This window comes from Salvia splendens, chromosome 8 (genome assembly GCF_004379255.2).
Source record: "Salvia splendens isolate huo1 chromosome 8, SspV2, whole genome shotgun sequence".
NCBI classification, from domain to species: Eukaryota; Viridiplantae; Streptophyta; class Magnoliopsida; order Lamiales; family Lamiaceae; genus Salvia; species Salvia splendens.
In genome coordinates, this window is record NC_056039.1 from 10645518 (window position 1) to 10670953 (window position 25436).

General features: G+C 39.8%; 3 protein-coding genes across 4 annotated transcripts; 1 reads left to right on the forward strand and 2 right to left on the reverse strand.

Moving 5' to 3' along the window:
* The first annotated feature begins 1686 nt into the window (after positions 1–1686).
* On the forward strand, positions 1687–2307 carry LOC121744263 (histone H3.v1-like). The gene has a single exon (XM_042137741.1). The coding sequence runs from the start codon at positions 1784–1786 to the stop codon at positions 2225–2227; it is 444 nt and encodes a 147-aa protein (XP_041993675.1). The 5' UTR covers positions 1687–1783; the 3' UTR covers positions 2228–2307.
* A 7756-nt stretch (positions 2308–10063) lies between these two features.
* On the reverse strand, positions 10064–13567 carry LOC121744272 (AT-hook motif nuclear-localized protein 1-like). Its single transcript, XM_042137751.1, has 5 exons — positions 12764–13567; positions 11892–11959; positions 10882–11013; positions 10567–10728; positions 10064–10458 (listed from the first exon to the last, which is right to left on the reverse strand). The coding sequence occupies exons 1-5, from the start codon at positions 13095–13097 to the stop codon at positions 10168–10170; spliced, it is 987 nt and encodes a 328-aa protein (XP_041993685.1). The 5' UTR covers positions 13098–13567; the 3' UTR covers positions 10064–10167.
* Positions 13568–14211: 644 nt separating this feature from the next.
* Positions 14212–23407, reverse strand: LOC121743727 (65-kDa microtubule-associated protein 3-like). Of its 2 annotated transcripts, XM_042137075.1 has the most exons (13): positions 23218–23407; positions 18223–18310; positions 17874–18080; positions 17274–17522; positions 16851–17060; positions 16609–16764; positions 16320–16479; positions 16074–16225; positions 15902–15989; positions 15726–15799; positions 15562–15636; positions 15167–15449; positions 14212–14902 (listed from the first exon to the last, which is right to left on the reverse strand). In XM_042137075.1, the coding sequence occupies exons 2-13, from the start codon at positions 18292–18294 to the stop codon at positions 14409–14411; spliced, it is 2220 nt and encodes a 739-aa protein (XP_041993009.1). In that variant the 5' UTR covers positions 18295–18310; positions 23218–23407; the 3' UTR covers positions 14212–14408. The 2 variants fall into 2 exon arrangements, with proteins under 2 accessions (XP_041993009.1, XP_041993010.1); XM_042137076.1 differs by lacking the exon at positions 23218–23407 and having other exon boundaries at positions 18223–18354.
* Between the last annotated feature and the right edge of the window lie 2029 nt (positions 23408–25436).

Consider the following 25436-nt stretch of genomic DNA (forward strand, 5'->3'; position numbering starts at 1 on the left):
ATACAACACTTAGATATTTACCTTTTCCCATGTTAATTATGTTTATCATTGCCAAGTTATTAAGGGATGGGATGGGATGTTGGTGTAAATGGCAACTATTGCTAAGTTAATGAATCACAATTTTGGAACTGTTTACCTGTTTCAGTTATGTAATGAATTAAATTTATTTGAATGAGCAGGCATGCTCGTTGGGGACAAAAGAAGACTTACAATCCCTCCAGCTATGGGGTATGATATCTTCTTCCATATTTATATTTATATTTATATGGAGTACTAAAGTGGAAGGTTTGGTGACTGATGCAAATTACATTTTTAGAATTAGGAGGTTGTTTGTGTAGCTAACTGTAGTTGCATAACAGTAGAATCTTTAATTATTATTTGTTGTAATATGGTCCCACCAGCAATACCTCCCAACTCCTGGCTGGTGTTTGATGTAGAGCTGGTAGATGCCAACTAAGCAACTCTACCTTGCAACATCAATTTTTGTGCACCACCATATCATTAAATTTTGTGAATCATATTTTGAATTTAGGGTTTAAATTTAATCCATTTCATGTCACCACTAAATGGAATTAGATGGTAGAATAGTTTTGAAAACGTACAGATCACTAATGTGGCTACAAATATACTCCTACTAACTATGCTTTGGTAGCAAATTTATCATGGGAAAAGACTTATAATCACATTATTAGCCTATGATAGAATAATGAAAAAGACTGAAAATATTGAATTCTGCTCCTATTTCCCTTAAAAGGGAACACACCTTAAATCAAGACTAAAGTTGCATATTTCAATGGACGAAGAGATTAATTTTGAATAATAATCAATTTCTTGGCATTGGTAGGGAATCATGACTGGTCTTCAGTGTCACTTGTATTTATTTCGCATTCATATCTCATGCATTATTTAGAAGTTATACAGCTATACATTCTTTAAACTAAAAGTTGCAAGAATTTTCGTAAAACTTCAATTTGTTTGTCAGCCAATAATAGATATTCTTTTCATTGGCGAAACCATCACCTACTGCTTATTTATGCCAATTTTTATGTTTTATGGCCATCACGCATCTATTCAATTTTTGCGCCACCCAACAATGACTTGTTTCCTTATGATTTTTTCTTTATTTTATTATCTCATTGACTCCCAAATGTCAACTGTGCTATCCAAACATAAAAAAAATCACTATCAAATAACCTAACATTATAATTCAAAATTTCAAATTAATCCATAAACTTTACGGTCGATCTAAAGTTTTGATTGAACTTGCGACTATCGTCCGCGCCCTATGGCGCGCACCCACAATGGGTGCGGACGATGGATGGCGCGGACGATGCGCGCCATCGGGCGTGCCATCGTCCGCCCATTGCGGATGCTCTAATGAATGTTGCATCAACGGTGTTCATATCTAGATCCAAGACTCACTTTCATGACAAGATAGAATTTATAGACTCAAACACTATTTGTAGTAAGAATTTTAAATTCTGCATAGGATCGAGAAATGGCCATGTGGGTTGTTGAGCACACTTTGATTAATCTATTAATTAATCAATCAAATTTAGTTAGAGGGGAAGCTCCAAATTGGTCAATAATTAATAAAATTCGATAGCTTTCACACCTCACCTTTGTAAAAAAAGCAGCTTCCTCAGCACATTTTTCTTCAAACCAAAAGCCTTTATAAACCCCAAAACCATTCCCTCTCTCTCCCACCAAAACATCACAAACAGTCACCTATCTTCACCTTCTCTATTCAAATACACCAATTTTTGCATTAGGAATAAAAAAGATGGTGGTTTGGATGATTGAGTTGATAAGCCTGGCTGCTTCGAATTCCCTTGCCGTTTTCTGTTTCTGCAATGTGATCATCGCGATTCTTGTTGTTGGCGGATCGAAAACAAGCTCGGATTCTGATGAAATTGCGAGGCCTAGTCCTACCATTGCTTGCCTCAACCAAAGCTCGGGTGAGAAAGAATCGTCTGTGAGCATTGACATGGTTTACAGCCAAAACGAAGAGGAAGAAGAGGAGGAAGAGGAAGAAGAAGAAGAAGAAGAAGAAGAAGAAGAAGAAGAAGAAGAAGAAGAAGAAGAAGAAGAAGAAGAAGAAGAAGAAGAAGAAGAAGAAGAAGAAGATGAGTTGAGAAAAAGAGTGGAAGAGTTTATCGACAAAACCAACAGAGGTTGGGAGGCAGAAAAGATGAATAGATATTCTACAACAACTTTGATCCAATGACATCAATCTCTCTGTATTCACATTCTTCTTTTCTCTGTTTTTGCATCAACAAATCAAATAATTTTGGAGTCTCCTTTCTATAATTTTTTTATTACATGCCAACAAAGCACGTAAAAGTATTGAAATTTTGATGATAAATAAAAGGTGGATAAATCATTACTACTAATAATAACTATATTTTGAACATTTTTTTACACAAGCATTTTTACCTCTAAATATATTACTACTAAACAACATGGTGTCGTGCTTAGTGTATAGTTTTGTTTAATTGATTGATTATTATTGTGTGTGTATTTTTTATTTGAGGTATTCGTTGTTTAAAATTAAATGACATAGTTGAATTATTTAATTGTATTGAGAAACAACTGATACTCCGTAAAATTTTGTTTTCATAGAATTTTTTGATTGTCACATTAGATATAATTAACACGATCCCAATTAAGAAAACGAACATAAAAATTGAAACAATCTAAATGAATCATAGGAGGAAAGAAGTAGGTTTTATTAGTAAGAATGCATCGTCAGAAGATGCTTATTGATGGATTAGCTTTAATCAATTTTGGATTGGATTGGATTGGATTGGATTCACATGGACCACAGAAAAAGTAGCAGTTGCACACATATTTATTAATGAGTCTCATATTAAATCTTTAAAAGTATCTCATGCAAATATTGTTTATCCTACTCCACCTCAGCACTTGTTCTATCCCCAATCTTATCTGCTTCTCTAAACTTAGTTATCAGCTGTGCTCTTTCCAATTAGTGTTCTGTTTGAATAATTTGTTTTTGACAAGTACAGCTTTTACGAAAATAATGCCATAGTTTTTCCTTTAGCTCTTATTCAGTTATTCTTAGTGAAAATTATGTATTAATTAAAATAATTAAATAAAAAGAATAAATTTACCCACACAAATTTTAATCAAAAAGTACAAAAAGGATTAATTTGTTTGTTGTTGCGCGTGCATACTAAAGCAAATCAACTCATTTTTTTATACATAAGCATGTGCACTGCAATAACCACACAAAGTTCTACTTTTGTTACCAATGTTTCAATTCTCAACAAATTTAAGCTTATATTGCATTTAATAGTAATAATAATAAACGTGACAAGATAACTCAAGTCTTGACTACAAGTGAATAAGTGATGATTCAAGTTTAATAATAATAATAATAATAATAATAATAATAATAATAATAATAATAATAATAATAATAATAATAATAATAATACATCAAAGTTACACACAACAAAGGTAATCAATCCTACAACAGAACCCTTCTAATCCTAACTTCCTATGAAAAATTTAACAGACAAATCATGCTCTACTTTGTAACAAGGGTCAGGACAGGTGAGCCTATAAAACTTCTACACCATATTCAAAAAACCAAAGATGCAAATATGACGCAGAACTAGCCGGGACTCCAAATTCTTAATAGATATCTTTTTATTATTAGTTATTTTTTCTATCTTATTTCCATAGTTATTTTGCTATCTTATTTCCATAGTTATCTTTTGTTAGTATTTATTTTATTTGTTTCCTTTTGCTGTTAGGAATAGTTATTTTATTTGTTTCATTTTGATGTTAGGAATAGTTATTTGTTTCCTTTAGCTGTTAGGGTTCTTATATGTCTATAAGGACGTCAATTGTTGTAAAGGGACAGATCAGATTTTATAAAGTTTATTCTTGGATCATTCGATCCCTTGCCCTGCGCTACTCTGTGTCTTATGGTTGGCAATTCTGGAGCTTCCAATCTCTACGGCCATGATCACAAAGACGGCGTGATGTTTCGCCGCTTGGAGCAACACCTCGATCGGCATTTTGATTCCATTCAAACGCAGATTGCAGGAATAACTCAAAGGATGGAGATTCTAGAGATGGATGTAGGTTCGTCATCTAGGGTTAACAGGATCAGGAGGGAGAACCAGCGCCACTACCGTAGGGTGGGACGCAGGGAACAACCATCTGAGGTCAAGTCAACTGATTCTTAGCGTTCTCATCGCTCTAATTGGTCCAGGGATACATTGAAATCAAAGAGATTGCAACATTCAACATCTGATTCGTCGGACAATCCAGAGGAAAGCATTGATGAATTTGCTTCTCGAAGGAGAAACATCCGGATGCAGGCCCATCGTCATCCACGCGGCGACATCAAACATAATCATGAAATGGGAACTGGGAGAAAGGGGGCATCGGAGTTCAGACTGAAGATTGACATTCCCTCATTCGATGGAACCCTCAATATTGAAGATTTTCTCGATTGGGTTACGGATGTAGATAGGTTCTTTGAACATGTTGAGGTACTTAACGAAAAACGAGCTGCTATGGTTGCGTGTCGTCTAAAATCCGTCGCAGCTGCTTGGTGGGACATGCAACTTCGTGATAGAGAACTTCAAGGGAAAGCTCGTGTTTTTACTTGGCGGAAGATGAGAGGCATGATTGTTGATGAATACCTTCCTGCTGACTATGACCAGGTATTATTTCAACAGTACCAACGTTGCCAGTAAAACAATCGCTCAGTTCACGACTACACATGTGAATTCAATCGGTAGACCACTAGAACCAAACTATCCGAGTCTACATCCCAGCAAGTGGCTCGATGCATGGAGGAGTTGAAGCCACAAATTCGCAATAGAATTGGCATCCAACACATAAAAACTTTACGAAATGCTAAGAGTTTTGCATTAAAGGCAGAACAGATGATTATGATTCAGCAGAACCCTTTCCGCAACCAACAAAATAGTGACCGAACTAGACCTACGGGACAGACTGCAGGAGACACGCCTGCACAGCAGAACAATAAAAAGAAAGGAGCTACTGAAGGCTTTAAGAATACCCCTGCACAACAACAGCAGGGAGGAAGGAAGCCCCAATCCAAACCCTTATTCTCGACCATTCATGGGGAAGTGCTACCGTTGCGGGGGCACCGATCATACTTCAAACACATGCCCAGAGAGGCGAACGGTGAATCTGGCTGGAAAAGAAATTGATGAAGTATAGCCTGAATTTTGTGACCCTGATGGTGATGGTGACATGAATGACGTCGATCCCGACAATGACCTCTTAGCGGGAGTCTGTCGACGGGTTCTGACAGCACCCAAGGTTGAAGACAGTCAGACGCAACGACATCAGCTATTTTGTACACGTTGTACTATAAAAGGGAAAATATTCACCATTTTGATAGATGGCGGAAGTATGGACAATATCATTGGGGGCAAGGTGGCTCGTACGCTCGAGTTACAGATGGAACCACACCCTAACCCTTACAACTTAGGTTGGATTGCAACCACTTCTGGAGGTATTCACGTGGCTCAACGTTGTAAGGTACCGTTTTCCATAGGTAACTATTCAGATGAAATCATTTGTGACGTAGTGGAGGGATTAGATGTCTGCAACATAATATTAGGCTGACCTTGGCAGTTCGATGTTGGTTCTTGCCATGACGGGAGGACTAATACATACTCGTTTGAGAAGGGGGTAAGAGATTTGTATTATTACCCTTACATTGTAGGAAACGGGAGCCCGTTGTGGAACTGGTCTCGTTGTGCTCCTCGTGGCCTGATATCAAACAAGAATTTTGGAGGACAGACACAACATTTGCATTAGTTATAAAGCAAGAAGTTAGCCAAGAACGTCCATCAATTACCAAATTACCCGAAAACATTCAGCTACTACTGGCTGAATTTGCAGATATTGGCCAGATGATACCCTTTCAAGCTTGCCACCGTTACGCGACATTCAACACCATATTGATCTTATCCCAGGGGCAAGCCTACCAAATTTCCCACACTATAGGATGAGCCCACAAGAAGGCGAAATATTGAAAGGGAATGTGGATGAACTGATGCAGAAAGGACAAATCCGTGAAAGTATGAGTCCTTGCGTCGTTCCTGCATTATTAACCTTAAAGAAAGATGGATCTTGGAGAATGTGTGTCGATAGTCGAGCAATCAACAAAATCACTATAGGCTACAAATTTCCAATCCCCCGTCTCGATGATATGTTAGACCAACTACATGGTTCGAAGTGGTTTTCACGTTTAGATCTCAAGAATGGCTACCATCAAATCAGAATTAGGCCCGGGGATGAGTGGAAGACAACATTTAAAACAAGAGAAGGCTTGTACGAATGGATGGTTATGTCATTTGGATTGTCAAATGCGCCGAGTACATTCATGAGGCTAATGAATCAGGTGTTGAAACCATTTTTGGGAGTATGTGTGGTCGTCTACTTCGATGATATCCTTATCTATAGTCCCATGGAGGTTGCACACCTATTCCACTTAAGGCAGGTGTTTGAAGCACTACGTGCCAACTAACTTTTTCTCAATCTCAAGAAATGTGAATTTCTAGTTTCCAAAAATTCAAGCCATTCAAAATTGGCCTGTTCCGAAGACGGCGTCTGAAGTCCGGAGCTTCCATGGACTTACCACTTTTTACATAAGATTTATCTAGCATTTTGGCACCATTGCAGCGCCACTGACTAACTTTTTGATGCACTATTTATTAGCACTAAAAATACCTCCAAGTTTACAGGGTAGATCTAGTATAGCTAAAAGTCAGTACCGGGATACCGAACACAAGGAATAAGATTGCAACTGGCTATCATATACTAAGCGTCATATACTATTTAAAGACACGGATGTTTTTTTTTTGTTTGATTTTATCAAACTAGACTGAAAAATAAATAAACAAATAAAAAGAAAGCATATAAACAATGGTACAAAGCAGGCATAGGAATGTAGAATATTAGGATCCAAAACACAATCGACTTTCTTGAATTATAGTCCCTAGAGTTATTAAGTCGGTCACTTAACTGGATTAAACCCTCTCCCGAGGTGAGAAATCCGTAGATTAGGTGTTGAAATCAAAGTCCCCTTTAAATCTCTAACATCTAACTCCTAAAAGATCGTTAAGACCAATGACCTCACGTAAAACCTCAAACTCCTGAATTCTATTAATTAAAGTGTGAATTATTCATTTTCCAAGTCAACTATTTCGTCTCCCGAGTACTCTAATCAACTCTAACATGTATTCAAGAGGTAGCTAATCAATTGAATATAGAAAGCGCAAGGATAAATCAAATAATTACAAGAGCTAACAAGGAAAATCAATCGAATATCTTCACCAAAAATTCCACAATTGATGTTTAACTCATAGACAAGTAAAAACTACAAATAAAGTACGAGACATGAAAGAAATTGATAAAACCCAAGGTTGAATCTTCAATCTTCAGTCTTCTCTTACCTGGATCTGCAGAACTCCGCTCCAATGGAAGATGGATGAATTTAAGGGTGGAATATGGAATGGAAGAAGTGAGAGAGAGAATAATTGGAGGCTCTGAGATCAAGATTATGAATTAGGTTCAGAGGTATTTATAAGCTGGAAAAAGGTTTATTTTTGATAAATTTCGTGCCCTACAAGAAATATGAGAGATTTGGCTTCACAATATAATAATTTCTTTTCTTCCGTGAATTTCCACATAAATTCCCGTCAGCTTTGACTGCACTGCGTAACATTCGTAGAATTGTCATAACTTTCTCCACAGAACTCTGATTAAGACATGCAAGATATCCACGCGAAGCTCTTTCGAAGACGAAGAGAATGGCATGTAGTAAGCACTGACTGGACTTCAAAATCGCTGGCAGAGTGGGCTCGAACAGAGGCTGCTGCACTTTGGCCTTTTTTCACATTTTTCTATATTTTTCTATCATTTATCAACAAACACGTCAAAAATACCAAATGTATTAACATATGCAATTTAAGAACATAATTTGCATGATTGACATTTAAAACAAGTCAAATCTAGTCCTTAAAAACATGCAAAATCTGTGTTTGTCACTTTTTAAAGCAAGGGAAATTTATATGGATAGATGCGGCTAACTCCAGTTTTGAAACGCTGAAAGATAAACTTTGTTCTACCCATGTCCTTGCATTCCCTGATTTTCAGAAAGTGTTTGAGGTTGATTGTGACGCTAGTGGTGTAGGCATCGGTGCAGTATTGTCCCAAGAGAAACGACCGATATGCTACTTTAGCGAGAAATTTAATGAAGTGCGCGCAAGATGGAGTACCTGCGACAAAGAGTTTTATGCTATTGTACGCGCACTCAAGATTTGGGAACACTATTTAGTAGGGAAAGAATTCATCCTTTATTCAGATCATGAAGTCCTCAAGTTTATTAACAGCCAGTGCTGAATTAGCGTTGACAAACATGCGAGATGGTGTCAGTTTCTACAAAAATTCCCATTCCGCCTAATGCATAAATCATGGTCTCAAAATATTGTAGCAGACGCTTTGAGTAGACGACATACACTGTTACTACAATTGGGACAAGAAGTAGTGGGATTCTCATGCTTGCGTCGAGATGTTGACTTTAGTATTACATGGGCTGACTGTCAACACGGCCGCTCCACTCAAGATTTCTATATCTGTGATGGCTATTTGATGAAAGGGAACCAACTTTGTTTACCGCGCACCTCCTTGCGTGACAAAGTAATTTATGACCTGCACTCTGGAGGATTAGAGGATTAGCTGCTCATTTTGGAAGAGATAAAACCATAGCTATAGTGCAAGAAAGATTTTTTTGGCCGCAATTGCGCAAAGATGTGATGCGTGTCGTGACAACTTGCCATGTTTGTCAGACATCAAAAGGAAAGGTACAAAATACTGGGTTGTACACCCCTTTACCAGTCCCAACAGATATTTGGGAAGACCTATCCATGGATTTCATACTCGGACTTCCACGAACGCAGAGAGGTATGGATTCTATTTGTGTAGTGGTTGACAGATTTAGCAAAATGGCACATTTCTTGTCCTGTCGAAAGACCTCAGATGTTGATGCAGTGGCAGCAATTTTCTTCCGAGAAATTGTTTGCTTGCATGGGATTCCAAAGTCAATTACATCAGATCGCGACTCCAAATTCTTAGGACATTTTTGGAGACGTTTGTGGAAAAGATTTAATTCTTCTCTTAATTTTAGCAGCACAGCACATCCACAGACTGAGGGGCAGACCGAGGTGGTGAATCGTACTTTAGGCAACATGTTACGCTCTATCTGTCAGGATAAGCCTAGGTAATGGGACTTAGCCTTGCTTCAAGCCGAGTTTGCGTATAACAGCGTGCAACATAGTTCTACAGGACGCTCTCTTTTTTCTCTCGTATATACAAAGGTTCCTGCTATTGTTGTTAACCAAGAGGCACAGCTGATGAGGTTGTTGGCCGCATTGTTGCGAGCCGTGAAGAAACAATCCAGAAGCTGCATGAGGCAAACAAAAGGTATAAAGAGAAGGCTGATGTGCATCGCAGTGAGAAGATTTTTGAGGTTGGCGATGAGGTGATGGTTTTCTTGAGCAAAGAAGGTGTTCCAGTAGGCACTTATAGCAAGCTACGGCCAAAGAAATATGGTCCTTTCAAAATATTGCGGCGAATCAATGATAACGCCAATATAGTGGATCTTCCAGCAGAGTTCAACATCTCCTCCACATTCAACGTGGCTGACTTATCACCTTTCCACCATAATGTCGGCCCTCAATATGGAGATCCTACTCCCTTACAGAACTTGCGGTCGAGTTCTCCCCCGATGGAGAAGCATGACACAGAACAAGCCGGGACTCTAGATTCTTAATAGATATCTTTTTATTATTAGTTATTTTTGCTATCTTATTTCCATAGTTATTTTGCTATCTTATTTCCGTAGTTATCTTTTGTTAGTATTTATTTTATTTGTTTCCTTTAGCTGTTAGGAATAGTTATTTTATTTGTTTCCTTTTGATGTTAGGAATAGTTATTTGTTTCCTTTAGCTGTTAGGGTTCTTATATGTCTATATAAGGGCGTCAATTGCTATAAAGGGACAGATCTGATTTTATAAAGTTTATTCTTGGATCCTTCGATCCCTTGCCCTGCACTACTCTGTGTCAAAATACAGTAAAACGCATACGCGATCAGCACGTTAAGTCATGGTTCTGCTCTCTAGATTCGTCACCGGGAAAAGATACATTATTACCAGGGTCAGCAATCTTCGAACCATGTATGGAGTTCACTGACGACAGGTTGTCGCCATGGAAGGACACGGATGTAGTCAGACTCGCCTTTGGCCCGCTGTAGGGGGCTTCAGAAATAGGGTTAGCGGGGATAGCCCCAAATGATATTGTTTGCTCGTATTTCGGTTTCTTAGGCTTTTGCTCTAGCTGGGCGTGGGATCCACCACCAGGAACAAAGCTGCCAATCACAATCTGTTTGGAACATTAATAGCTTTAGAAAACAATGCCCGTTCTGGACTTGCATCCAAATTGTAAGCAAAAGGATGTGTCTTCACACTCAATTGCAGCTCGTTCACTTACCTGAACAGGGCTGGCCGCGACAAGCATGCCAGCTAGTCCTCCCCCCAATACGCGCCCATCAGGGCCTGCCAGAGAGACGCTCAATCCACCTGATCTGCTTTTTGTCACTCCGTTATCACTAGGAATAAATGATCCCGTCAAAGAGAGGATTTCAAAACGACCCTGTAGAAGGTGCGAAAATATAATTTAGTAATCCTCACAACTCAGATGTAAGTAACCAAATGGATTTAGTCCATCCTTTAAACTGCATCACTTTACGTGTTTTTATGAAGTTTAATCAAAGGGAAAACATACAACTGCTCAGAAGGCTCCCACCTCATAAGTTAAAGTACCACCAGAAGAATTCGGTTGTCGGAGGGTAACATTTGAGATAGCACCATTTGCAGCTAGAAGGCAAATGGCTCGGGATACTTGTTGGGAAAAGGATATTATCTTCATCATGATATCCTGAAACGATAGGAAAAACTAAAAGTTAGAATCTTTGTACTCAGCAATGTACAAGAGCTAGAATGGCATAACTTGCAGTCAGTCTGAGGATCCAACTTTAAGTTGTATCACATGCTCCTACATAATAGAAGATTGTTGTACAGCTGCTTCAAATATCTTTTGGTTGATGATACAGTTACTCGACTCTATCAACCAAAATTGTGCTAAAAGCTTAATATCAATGTTTAATGTGTGTCTACATAGGCTCAAGAGAGTTGCTGAAAAGACGTTTGATAAAAGGATATTTCAAAACTCACACTCAATGTATTTGTGGTTTTGCTTATTTGGAGTATGTAGAATACACTCGCTCCATTAAAAAATGTTTCAAATACAGCACTTAAATAATGAAACAATAGACGAGATCAAACATTTATAGTGTCATATGCTTCTCTTAGGGGGGCACAGCTGTTAAGCACAAAAAACATGACAATATAACAGGATATACCTACTGTCCAAAAACTTTTAGATGGCTACTGTTGAACTAAAACGGAAATAGACACATCAAAAGAATACATGTGCTTTGAGTAAGTAAAGAGAAACATATAACACACGAACATAAATTTTAGTAAATTCCTTAGAATCTTCACCTGATTTCTCAAAACTAAATTTAATGCTAGTATACCCCTTTCTCCAGTTCTACTACCACCGATAGCTAACTCTATGCATCAGAACTGACAATGCCATTTAGTTTTAATTTACATGGATATTATATGGAACCTTAAGTAACAGAAATTTGCCAATTTAGCAGAAGTATATGTTCAATATTAACAATTAGTATAGCAAACATTCCAAAGAAAATACAGTAAACTAAAACAAAAACGAGGAACAATTAGAAGTACCTCGCCAGAGTTAACAGTTATCATGTGGGGAGTAAAACTTCCACCAACAGGGTATGCCATAGTACCACCTACAATAAATAAAAAGAATTTACTTGAGTAAAATGCACAATATAGGTGATCAATATGGTTCAATAGTCTATGAGCCCAATTTTGGATATCACACAGAATCCCAAGAAACTGCTGATCATGCATCATATTTATTAGCTTAAGGAATGTCCCAAACACTGTCTCCTTCCAATTGAATCTGAAAAGTGTAGATGGCATGGAAGCAGTAGTATGCATATTTGTATTCAAGAACAAGTAAAAATAAATTTTGGAGTTATACAATGCAGCCTTCTTCATTATTAGCTCATTTTGCAGTAGGGTCCCAACTAAGAAAATACTAAACAAGAAAGATGGGAAGGAATCATATTGAGATGTATTTTGTAGTTAGACTCCTCCGCTAGCAAAAATCCTAACTCTTCTTAGACAGTATATACAGATCAGAATCTCAGTTAAGATCCACATATGTTACATCATCTCCTCATCATTATCATTTATTATTTCTTTCCATTTATGCACACAGCAATTATTGAGTAAAAGACAGAACCTCTGTCATGTCACATCAGATATAAAAAGACAACACCAGTAACTAGGATGGTTCTCAACAATATTCCATTCCATTTTGCCCAGAGCATCAACCAAAACTGCCAACAATCCACATCCTCAAAGGGGTCCAAATTCTAAATTTGGATTCTTTAAATATATCATTCAACTTTAACCCCCCCCAAAGACAACATATGGAAAAAGCAAACACCACTAGATCTAACTACTCAACACTTTAACCAACAACAATCTCAGTCACCAATAGAGAAAAAAGTAAGCACAGCTACCTGCATTTGCAAAATCCAGCTTATGCTTCTTCTTGAAAGAATCAACCGGATGGCCTCCGCTCTGCTTCCAACCCGGATAATCTCCGGTGAGCGGAATCGAGGCCGATATCGGCATAGGAGACAATGCCACAATGGAGCCATCTGGCGCATACTTCCTTGGCCTCCCTCTCTTCTTCTTCACATTCCCCGTGGATGCAGCTGCAGTTGGCGGAGGAGTGGCTGATCCAACAAAGTTGCTGGAATTTTCAACTGTTGGCTCAACACTGTAGCTTTGAGGGGCTTCATCACCTCCTACTGTGATGCCTGAACCATTTATCCCTTCTTTTTCCTCCATTCATATACTAACAAACTTAAACCCTTGAAAAACAATTCCAAAATGCTTAGCCCCTAATCACAAAACTAATAAATATTGAATTTTTTTCACCTCAAACACTTGGACCAACAGAGAAAATCACATTCAAACACGAAATTCTTTGAAGAGGGAAGAATTGTACAAACACAGACATGACGCAGTCTGCTGAGACACTCTGTAAGTCTAGAAACAAAAATTATGTTGTCTTAAATTCAGAGATCAACACAGTACAGCAGAACTCTACTGCAAGAAGAATCTGTTTGACTGTGAGTTTTTTTTTTGTAAAATTACGTATGCATAATACAAGCCATTGCAGAGCAAGAACAGAGTTACAGAGATGAAATGGAAAAATTAAATTTTGATGTCAGAAAAAAGGAAAATTGTGACTGAAAAAAATTAGGGTTTTTGCAAGAAAAAGTGGATGAAGAAAATAAAGTTGGAGAAAATTAAGAAATAAAAAGGAATCAATTTTAATATATTGAAAAATTAATTAGGTAGGAAGCAATATTTAAATTGCAAAATTCAAAGTATTAATTATGGTTGAGAAAATGGTTTCAGGTCCGTCTTGGAAATTTAATAAGTGACATTTAAAAAAATAACAAAGTTAATGAATTTGAATATAAAATAAAGGTAATTTTGCGAAAATGATAAATATTTTGAATTTAAAAATGAGTGTTTAATTATTTAAAGCTGTAAAGTTAACGTTGGAGCCATTCAACTTTCAACTCTGACCTTGTTCTTTGTCTTTTTAGGTAAATAAAAGTCGACCAACTTATTACGAAATTCCTAAAAAAAAAAAAAAACTTATTACGAAATTCCTACCCTTGATTTTAGGGATAATTAACAGTTAATGTCACTGTATTTTTTGCTTTATTACTCCATATAAGTTCCCAGCTCATGTTTAGTGTGTTTTTCACCAAAATCACTCCTTTTGACCAAACAAGATACCAATATCATAGATATGTTATAAACCAAAAGTATCTCATCTGCTTAGTCAAATGCAAATCTCTAACTGGAAACTAGAAACTGTCAAAACAAAAACGTTACTCCCTAAAGAAATGAATTATGAATGATTCATACAGCCTTATAAGATGGAAAAAGCATAATGAATCTACTAATAGATTCAATAAACCATTTACCATCAAAGTTTAGAACGTTGAAGAGCATTTAAAGATCTTAGTCCATGTCTACTTTTTCGCGGACTATGTACAATACACGAGAAGGAATTGAATGTTATCATAGTAAGATATAAAAAATGAATACAGAATGGTAGCACTTTGCAAAAGCTCAAACTTATAATACTTGCATCAAGTTCACTAGATGTGATCTAGGCAGCACAAATCCGGCTCTCTTCTCCTCAAACGAGTACTCTATCTCCTCATTGACCGACTTAGCCGGTGTGATGGCCATCTGCAGTGTTGCCGATGGTAGGGGCTTCTGCATTGGCGTCATAGCCAGATGCATTGGGATGGGCAATGCTGAGGGTGTCGACGGTACTGAGGTTGCCATCGCTTGAGGCATTCTGTTCTCTACTTCGGCTGCTGAAATTAGCTTAGAAGGAGTGCTGAATGGTGTGCTGTTGTTACTTGTGAGCATCTTTGGCATCAAGTCATTATGTTTCTGGTTTAGGTCACCTAAAATATTTGTGGCATTCGACCTTGATGAGTCTGTGGAAGAAAAGGGAGAGAAAGGCTTTCGTGTCATGGATGACTCTATTTCTCGACCATTTAGCAAGTTGACAGAGTGCTGGCTTGCAGGAAGACCAGCCAAGTCCAAACCTCTCCTCCCTGAAATCAAGACACGGGAAACTCAATAAGAAATTTGAAGCAAGACACGTGGTTATAGCAAATAATACATAGACAGATATGTCTCAAACTAGTAGTATATATTAGACACCATTTCTCAAACTAATATAAATTTTGCAATTCTGTATCAGTAGTAGTAACAAGAGTCAAATAAAATCTTTTCTGTCTGTACAAACCATGGCAACTTGTGGCTAAACACTTGAATAGCAGAGAAACAAATAACCAGGCAATCAGAAAAAAATTTACCAGTAGAGAGAGTTTGAAATCCGTCCTCCTTAAGAGAGTCATTAGTTATATGTTCACTCTTTTTGGCGTTGCGAGTAACAGGAGTAGCCTTTGCTGGAAGAGGCATATCATGCTTAGGAGTCTGCAGCATATTTCCACCAAGAGAAAGCCTTCTGCTGGTCGCAGCACCACCACATGACAATCTAGCGCCTTTTTTTGCACTCTGGTTCTTCATAGGACTTGGTTTGGAACCATAAAGAGCCTCCTGCTCAGTAAGTAACTGCCCGTGAAGTTTCTTCTGGTCCTGTTGTTATAGCAAATAATACATATACAGAGATGTAACAAGGGCTAGAGAAAGAGAACGAATCATAACCACCATCACAGTTTTAGTTATTATCAATAGAAAAGCTCTATACCCTCTGCCTTTTGCGCTCTAATTCTTTTTCTTGCCGCAATGTCATGTAGTCTTCAAGCATAGAAAGCAGGCGAACCTAGACATAGAAGAGATGAATGAAAATAATGTTTGCTTAATCTCAAAGTATTAAGAAACAAATGTTCATGTTGCTATGCTAGCACTTACACCATCATAGGTAAAATACACTCCGTTCTCTTTTTCCCATGCAGTAATCTTTGAAGCCAATGTCTCCACCATTGCTATATAAACGACCAAAGAAATGTCAAAGTCTCGTATATGAATATATTTCAAAGTGATTCACCAATCAACTATAATAGTCCCCAACAAAATTCCGACCATACCAGGTAGTTTGTTGGCTAGAACACGAGCTTTTTCAGCACGTTTCAGAATAAGATGGGCACCTCTCACAGCACTATAGCGATTGTCATCCTAAAAAAGATAAGGGGAGCCATTATAAGCAATCAAACATTAGAACTCAAGAAGTAATCAATAGGATGTTCTACAGGAGTCTACCCTATTATACTCCTCAAGCCAGCTCTCCTCATCACATGCAGCCATCCACTTCTCAACCCTTTCAAGAATGTCTTTCCTATTTAGAGCCTCTTCTCTAACATTAGATATTTGGAGCTCAATTTGTTCCAGAACACAAGAGGCATCAATGGCTCCTGTTATTGATCAGAAAAGATAGATTCAACGGCTCCTCTTAATGAGAAAGAAGAACTGAAGGAAAAAATTATTGTTAAGTTTAAGACATAGTACCAGATTCAACAGCTTCTATAGCCAAATCTACTGGATTATCTGAGTCTGGAATCAAATGTGTTTTCCTACAAATATCTTCAAGCTCTCCCCTCTTTTTCAAAACAAGCTCCTTCATTTTGCTTACTTTTAGCTCCTCCAGACGTGAAACCTCAGCCTTGACCTGAATGATAGATTTTTGTGGAGATTTTAAAACCAGTTTGCATGTTGGAAACTTCAACTTCCAAATTCAAGCAAGATGTAACACGTAGTCTGAAAGAACATATCTCACAAACAAAAATCTTTGACTCACATAATTGATAAAGTCGGCAGAAAGCATGCCAGGCTCTGTTATTTCATCTTCTGAAGCAGCTATATTACAGGTAACTTTCTGAAAATTCTGTTGCTCTTCAATTGGTGTATCCATCAAGTTCCAAAGCTCGAGTAATGAAGATGCTAGATCTCGTAACTGAATAGCATTTTGCAGTTAACAACTCGCTAACTTACTGGGAAATTATAGACTATTAAAGAAAATCCTAATAGATCATGATATACCTGCTGCATTCTCTGTATTTTAACCTCCTGCATTCTTTGTATAGCAGTCCTCAATTGTTCAATGGTACCATTGCTGATGTCTTTTGAACCTTCAGGTTCCCCTAGACTTGGATGAATCTCACTGACAGTTTGCTTAAAATCCAAACCAAGCACTGAGCAGCCCAAGTACAAATAATTCAGGTGCTCGTGAAAATGCTTCAGACGTTCACACTGCAAGCAATCCAGGGCGTCACAGAACAATGGGAAGATAAGAATATGATAAGTTTCATATCTTGAGAAAATCCAAACCAAGCACCGAGCAATCAGTGTAAATAAAACTTAGGTGCTCTAGAACCTGCTTCAGACATTCTCATTGCATCTAGGGAGAATGTCAGGAAACATGAAAAAATCTTTTAAAATTATATGGTAGTTTCATGAGTCTACCTTTTCATTTTGGAGTTCCTGCAGTTCAATATGCAATTCTTCAAGCTTTCTCAATGATAAATCAGTTTCATTCACTGCCACATCCTTCGAAGCATAACATCCACCATATATTTCATTCTTGATACTCTGTATCTCACCATTCACCTCTATAAATTGTTTTTTCCTATCAGATTTCCTCTTTCTCATCCCTTCCATTTGTGGAAGTATTGCTCTCAGCTCAGCTTTCAAGCTTCCAGTGCTTTGATCAGACTATATGAAGAAAGATCATCCATTAAGGTAAAAGAAGAAAATTGTAACTCTTTTGATGAATCAAAGATCTTTCTTTAGCAGCTAAGTTGTCAAATCATATTTGACCCCATTGTCCTATGAGTTTTCAGCATTATATAATCTCCCTACCACGAAAACTTTGCTTCAAATGCGATGTGCTTTTGTGTCAATAAACGCCTTCCAACTTTTTAAAACTTTCGTATGGATTAAAAAATTATCATCACTGAACAATGATTAGTCTCTTCACTTGTATACGAAATCAATTTTGAGTTGGTACACTAAATAAGAAACACATCACTACTTAATAGAAAACAGACACATCTATAAGCTTACCTGTCTTATGTGTACGGGAGGCTCACCTATGGAAGAGCAGATGGCAGCAAGCTCGGCCTCAGCATCAGCAATTGCTTGCCTCAGTTGAGTCCTACACTTGTTTGCCTGATCTACTTTTCTCCTGTACACCTCTAAACATTCTCGTTCTAGCTCAAGCAACATTCTGTCTTTTTCAGTAACAGATTCCCCAACCTCCTCCCATATTATCTGACAGAAATAAGGAAGATGGCACACGAACAATAGTAACAATTCATTTCTATTATATGAACAAGAAAATAATAGGGCAAAGAATAGATGGAAAAAAGAAGTGTCAAAAATGTAATCGGTAAAGCACCATAAGTTTATCTACCTGCAATTCATTCAGAAGAGTACCACATGTTGTTTCCGTTAGGGTAAGCATCTTGTTTTCACCTGCTGACATTTGAATCGAACTACACCTGCAGATAGTAACCAACCAATAAAACACTGGCAAAATGATATCATCTATCCAACTATCACATTTTGAGTAGTTATCTGATACGAACCTATATTATATTTATTTAGTTTAGATATTATAGGGATTTAGCAAATCTTTTCCATATCTTAGTTTTCTTATTCAATAAGTTAGGGTAGTATTCTAGTATTATAAATAGGAGAGCTTGTTATCATATTTAATCATCCATCAACAAATATATTATTTTGGCCAAATGCCTCGAGTTATGCTTTGAATCCATAATTCCCTACGCTATCTGCTGCCCGACGGAAGGTCTCCGCGCACAGCCGGAACGTAAATCTGATCTGTAGCCGTTGCCCGACGGGTTGGAACCCGCGCACAGCCGCCCAGATCTTTATCTCCGCCGACCCTCACGGGCGCCGGATTATCCTTATCTCGTTATTGTCCGTTTTATCGGATCGTTAGGGATTAAGTCCTTAACAACTGGTGCTTTCATCGTGAGCTCACCCTCCCACCATCTCGAACCAAAGCTACACCACTGCCCGACGGAAAACATTCCGCGACAGTAACTGCTTTGGTTGTCGAGCCCCGCCTGTCCGCCGAGCTCTAGCCGCCGGACAACTCTACTTCTGCAACGCCCGACGTGAAGGATTCCCGCGTGCCGCGTCGAAGTCAGACGATCATCACCACCATTTCTACCACAACCACGATTCAGTCCGTCGACATGTCATACGACTACGCCGGCTATTGCCATCGTAAATACAATTTCCCTCAACCCGTGCAGCCGTTTTACCCCTGCCACACCCGACAGCCCACTTGCTGGGACCCACCCTGCACCCGTCGGAGACAGCCCACTTGCTGGGACCCACCATGCACCCGTCGGACCACTGCATATCAACATTCTTCATCCTACGAGCTAGATATGTACTCGCCATCACCGCCCAAGCGCCGACCTACTTGTTGGGACACACCTGTCTATCGAGAGACACCAAGGCAACGCCCCTTCAACGAGGTCTCGGTGTATGATCAGCCGCCACCCAAGTACAGGCAGGAACCCGTTTCCAGTAAACTAGATCGCGTTTTGGACATATTGGACAAATTCGAGGCTTGGAGCGACGACACAGATCACCGCTTCGAGAAGCTTGAGGAGTATCCGAGGCGACACCAACATCTTCATAATGGCCGCGCCGAGCAGCCTACATACCGGTCACCGCGGTCCGACCGATTTCTGAGTCACGGCACAGCTCCGTTGACTGTCGTTGCCCCGCCACGGTCCGGCGTCACGCATCGGCCACAACAGTCCAGCAAGTTTATTGATTCGGGGAAGCAGTGTGGTCTACTCAATACTCCCAATCTCATGGTTCAATCACTCACTCCTGTCCAACAAGCGGCCTTAGACGATTACAATGAGAAATTACGTATTTATAGGTTAGAGCAAGCCGCTTTGCTCGCCAGTTTGAACGGGTCGTTTGAGAAGAACATTCAAGATGAGAATTTAGCCGAAGAAAAAACTGATAATACTCCCACGATAGTATTCGGTGTTGAGGTTCCCAATGACATTACCGATGTTCACAATGATGGCGCTCCTCCTGATGTTCCAAACAACGAGTCCCCTGGAGAGTTCATCAAGAACAAAGGGATTGTCAAGAACGACAATGAGCCACCACAAGTGCTCGTTGGGGTATATGATGAGAAGATTGGTGAAAAGGAGGAGACATTGCTAGTAGATAAAGAGGAGGATGGTTCTATTGGTGAAGTGGAGAAGATAATCGTCTCACTCAATGTTGTTCAAGTGTCATCCAAAAATGTCGTTGGAAATTGTTGGGGCAAGAAAGGAGATAGTGCTTATACCGATTTGCCCGTAATTGCTTGTGTCAATGTGGATTTGAATGTCAGTGATGATCCAAATATGAATCATCGATCAACATCGTTCGACAAAGATGCAAGGTTGATTCCTCCGGGAAATGACACGCCGTGTTTGAGCATTCATGGAGGTGTGGCAAAACTTTTCATTTCAGTGTTGAATTGTCGTGACAACAATGTGGCGGGGGTGTCCACCATATCTTATACCCAACACGGTTCTCTATTGGTGATTTTGGGTGGAAATGATGAAGGGAGACGCCCAACTATTCGGTGGGCATTTGATCCAGGAGGAGATAAATCGCCAAAGCTGCTTCTTTCAACTCTTCGTAGCTTCGTGGTTCCCACCTTGAGGACAAGGTGGATTTTAACCGTGGGGGAGTTGATACGAACCTATATTATATTTATTTAGTTTAGATATTATAGGGATTTAGCAAATCTTTTCCATATCTTAGTTTTCTTATTCAATAAGTTAGGGTAGTATTCTAGTATTATAAATAGGAGAGCTTGTTATCATATTTAATCATCCATCAACAAATATATTATTTTGGCCAAATGCCTCGAGTTATGCTTTGAATCCATAATTCCCTACGCTATCTGCTGCCCGACGGAAGGTCTCCGCGCACAGCCGGAACGTAAATCTGATCTGTAGCCGTTGCCCGACGGGTTGGAACCCGCGCACAGCCGCCCAGATCTTTATCTCCGCCGACCCTCACGGGCGCCGGATTATCTTTATCTCGTTATTGTCCGTTTTATCGGATCGTTAGGGATTAAGTCCTTAACAACTTTATACGAGTATTCTACCATTATTTATTAGTTTAGATATATTAGGGATTTGCATATCTTTTCTTATATTTGTTTCTTGTTTCCTAAGCTAGTATTCTAGTATTATAAATAGGGCTAGGTTGTTATCGTTTTAATCATTCAATGAATATATTATTTTCCACAACTTGTCTTGAGTAACAAGAATATCATATTTCGTTTCCAAATTGTTGTTCATCGGAGAACGTCCGAAAATCAGCAATTCGTGAGCTTTCCTTCGAGCACGTCGAAGGTTTGATCACCTTATCTCTCCAAGAAGTTAGCCATCCGGCCTCGTTACGGAGAACGTCCGTAACAACTGGTGCTTTCATCCCGTACTCATGCCGTCAACATACCATGGCCCATCTACGTCGGAACGGCCGACGAGGGAAGCGACGCCGGCGCTGCATATAGGCCAGCCGCGTCGTCCCGACCAATCGGGGAAGGCTTCGGTCGACCCAATCACATTAGGGTTTGCCAAATTAAATGCACGCCTCGACAGTATGGATCGACGGGTGGACATATTGGAGTCGCGTATGAACACGAACGACCGGCGACTAGGGAAGCTTCGACCGCCACAACGGCCTGATCCGGAACCACCTTACGGTCTTCCTGATCGTGGTGGCGCTGATTGGGACAAGCAGCATCGACGTTACACCCAGCCTACGTACCGGCGGCCACAACACCACCAGTCGGATAGGTACCCACCGCCGCCTCCGTATCAGCCAGATAGACGCCGGCCGTACCACCTCCACCAAACTCGTTATCCACTGCCCGAACACTATCAACCCTTCGACTATGGAGAGGTCATTACTCACACGCATTCGCCAACACGAGACGGCGACGGGGAGCTGTGTGATTCAGAGGACTCCATATTAGATGCAGAGCTTTGTGATTCAAAGAACACCATATTAGAGGCAGTAGCAAAGAAACTCATGGATCGTGGCTTGCCTAGTGAGAATTGGGGATCTAGGGAAGGTAGAGATGGCAGACTCGAAGACCAACAAGTTCCATCTTTTGATGAAATTGACCCACCGTGCAGCCCCGATATGAGTAAAGAGACGGAGGAAGAGGCATTATTAGACGATGTAGAGGAGGTTGATTCCATTGAGGAAGTGAAGAAGGCTGTCGTTGCTCGAGTGACATCCCAAGATGTTGTTGGGAATTGTTTGGGTGAAAAGGGAGAGTTGCGTGATAGTGATGTTGCAAGAATATTTCAGCGACCGACATTGCTTGCCATCGATGCACGGATGGTCCCGCCTCGAAATTACACGGCGTGTTTGGGAGTTCGTGGACGTGTTAACAAGCTTCACGTTTTAGCGCTGAATTTTGACGACTGTTTTGATCCTACCTTGATGATTTTTTATGGAGAAGGTGAAGTGACACGTCCAACTATTCGGTATGCGTTTGATCCAGGAGGAGACGCCTCGCCAAGCTTGTGCTTTCAACTCTCGTCTTTGGTTCGTGGTTCCCACCTTGAGGACAAGGTGGATTTTAACCGTGGGGGAGTTGATATGAGTATTCTACCATTATTTATTAGTTTAGATATATTAGGGATTTGCATATCTTTTCTTATATTTGTTTCTTGTTTCCTAAGCTAGTATTCTAGTATTATAAATAGGGCTAGGTTGTTATCGTTTTAATCATTCAATGAATATATTATTTTCCACAACTTGTCTTGAGTAACAAGAATATCATATTTCGTTTCCAAATTGTTGTTCATCGGAGAACGTCCGAAAATCAGCAATTCGTGAGCTTTCCTTCGAGCACGTCGAAGGTTTGATCACCTTATCTCTCCAAGAAGTTAGCCATCCGGCCTCGTTACGGAGAACGTCCGTAACATTATCGAACCTCCAACGCTAGCCCAGCTTACATAGTTCAAAAGTTAAGAGAAAAATTAAAAAAAGGATACACAGCGGTTCCAACAAACTACAAACAAACTTCTCCTAATACCAAATGCCAAATCAAATTATGCCAATGTCTATGGATCGATTGAGCTACCAATCTAAAATTCTCATGCCACCAATATCGACGTTCATTACGAGTGATAACGAAGTAACATAGAATTATCCTAATTAACCAAGCAACAGATCTCCGAAAAGAATTGAGAAGCTCAGTTCATCGAAACTCCCCAGAAACTCATTTCATACGAAGAAAACAACAAATTCCACCACCGAATTTTATTGAATCAATCAACAGAAAGCACACAAAGGAGATGGAGAGAGGTTTAAGTTAAATATGAGAGCGTACCAGAAAAAATAACCCAAAATCGATGAGAATACTTCCAATCGCAACAATTCAGTTGCAGTGATGAAGATTCTAGGACTTAATCTGGAGAAGATGGTGATGTATTTAAAATTTCAGGGAATGAAGAGTGAAAGCCAGAGAAAAGAAACTAGGGGAATTGGGCATTGAAAATTTCGACCGTTGAATGTGTGAGAGGAAATGATAGGAGGGATTTTTAAATTTCGGCAAGTGAGGGAACGATGACAGAGCACATGTTTTCAAATTCGAAATTAAAATGATTATGACATTTTATGTAAGTTAAATATTTCGGGTATTGACTGTGACGAAGAGTAAGTGACAGGCGGTTTCATCATGCGGCACGTGTTGACCCCTGCTTGTGATCCGACAATTGGGCTGCATGTTGGTATTGCATATAGTTGATACCATGAGTTTTTACAATTTCAATACTGTATACTTCGAGCATCCGCAGTGGTTGAAGGACGGAGTTCGTCCGTGCCAGTGGGTGCCGCTGGCACGGCGCTGCTCGATGCATCGAGCACGTCTGTGCTAGCGAGCAGCTGACGTGTCCTCCTCTGATTGGCCAACGGCAATGCCGTTGGCAATTTTCTTTTTTTTAAAAAAAATCAGATTTTAATTAAAAAAATCCGATTATAAGTAAAAAAAATATTTTCCCACTTCCCAAAAAATTATATCCGTTTTCTTCCCACTTTTAATTTATTTTTCAATTTTTTTCCCCAAAAATTCACATTTCCATCTATAAATACCCTCACTTCCACACAAAAAATTTCACACTACACTACACAATTCTCATCTAAATTCTCTCATTTCCATTCTTACAATTCTCAATCTTTCTTTCACTCTTAAAACAAAAAAATGTCCTGCTCCGGCGATCACCCCTCCGACTCCCGCGGTTGGAATCACGAATGGTTCGGCTCGCAACCATTTCCTAGTCCGGAAACGGAATTTTCGGCCCCTCCTCAAACCCGAAGTTGGCAAGCTCCGGGTGGCTATCGGCCTTACCCGGTGGACAACCAAGATGCCCCCGAGGGGCAATACGGGTGGGCACCCGAACCACCCGTACCTAGAGCGGGAGGGAGCGACGGCTTTCAAACTACTCTTGTTCCTACTCGTGGTGTTAGCACCCCGTACACTCCGGGGGAGATGGATCCGAAGATTGGCACGAACCAATCCGGGGACCATTTTTGGTGGCGCATCTGTCGCCGGTACAATCAAAACCGGCCGGTTGGAACAATCGAGCGCAACGAGAGTATGGTGCTCAATGCAATATACAGAGCCAACGAAGAAATCCAAAAGTTCCAGGGGTATTACCTCCAGGAAGAGCGGTCGGCGGGGAGCGGCAGAAGAGAGGTCGACATAATCAGTGCCGCGTTGGCGACCTACCAATCCCAACACTACAAACCGTTCAAGTACCTCAATGTTTGGCAGGAGGTGCGTGTGCATCCGAAGTATAGGGGAGGCGTATCATCCTCCTCTAGCTCATCTGAAAAATGGTCGAGGTCGGTATCCCTATCCGACGCCGACTCCGATGAGGTGTCCACCCAGCTCGCCGGAGCTAACTTGGGTAGCCCCGACGCCGGCCCGAGTAGTTCCCAACGCCGGCCGCAAGGAAGGAAGAAGTCGACGGCCAACCGCCGTCGCGCCGCGACTCCATCCGCCCCCAATCCCGCTCCCGCTCCCGCTCCCTTTGTGCCACCTCAACCCCCCACCAACTCACTGTGGGGGGTTTGGCCCAACTTCAATTTGGCCGATAGGTCAACTATGACCCCCGAGCAACTATGACCCCCGAGCAACTTCGGATGAATAGTTTTCCACGGGGGTATTTTTAGCCTTTAATTATGTAATTTTTATTTTTTAGGATTTTAATTATGTAATTTTTATTTTTTAGGAGTTTAATTATGTAATTTTTAATTTTTAGGATTTTAATTATGTAATTTTTAATTTTTAGAATTTTAATTATGTAATTTTTATTTTTTTTATAATTTGTAATAGTATTCCGGGTAATTTTAATGCATTTTAATATTGTGAAAATATTTTTATTTAAATTGAATAATAGAATGGTGGGACCCTTAAGCTTGTCCTTGCGGAAGAGCACGGATGTGAGTGTTGTGCTCTTGCCTAAGAACATAGAGTAAAAATGGGTCCGGGCCCACATCCATGCTCGTTGGCAAGAGCACGGATGGGGATGCTCTTAACTCGATCAT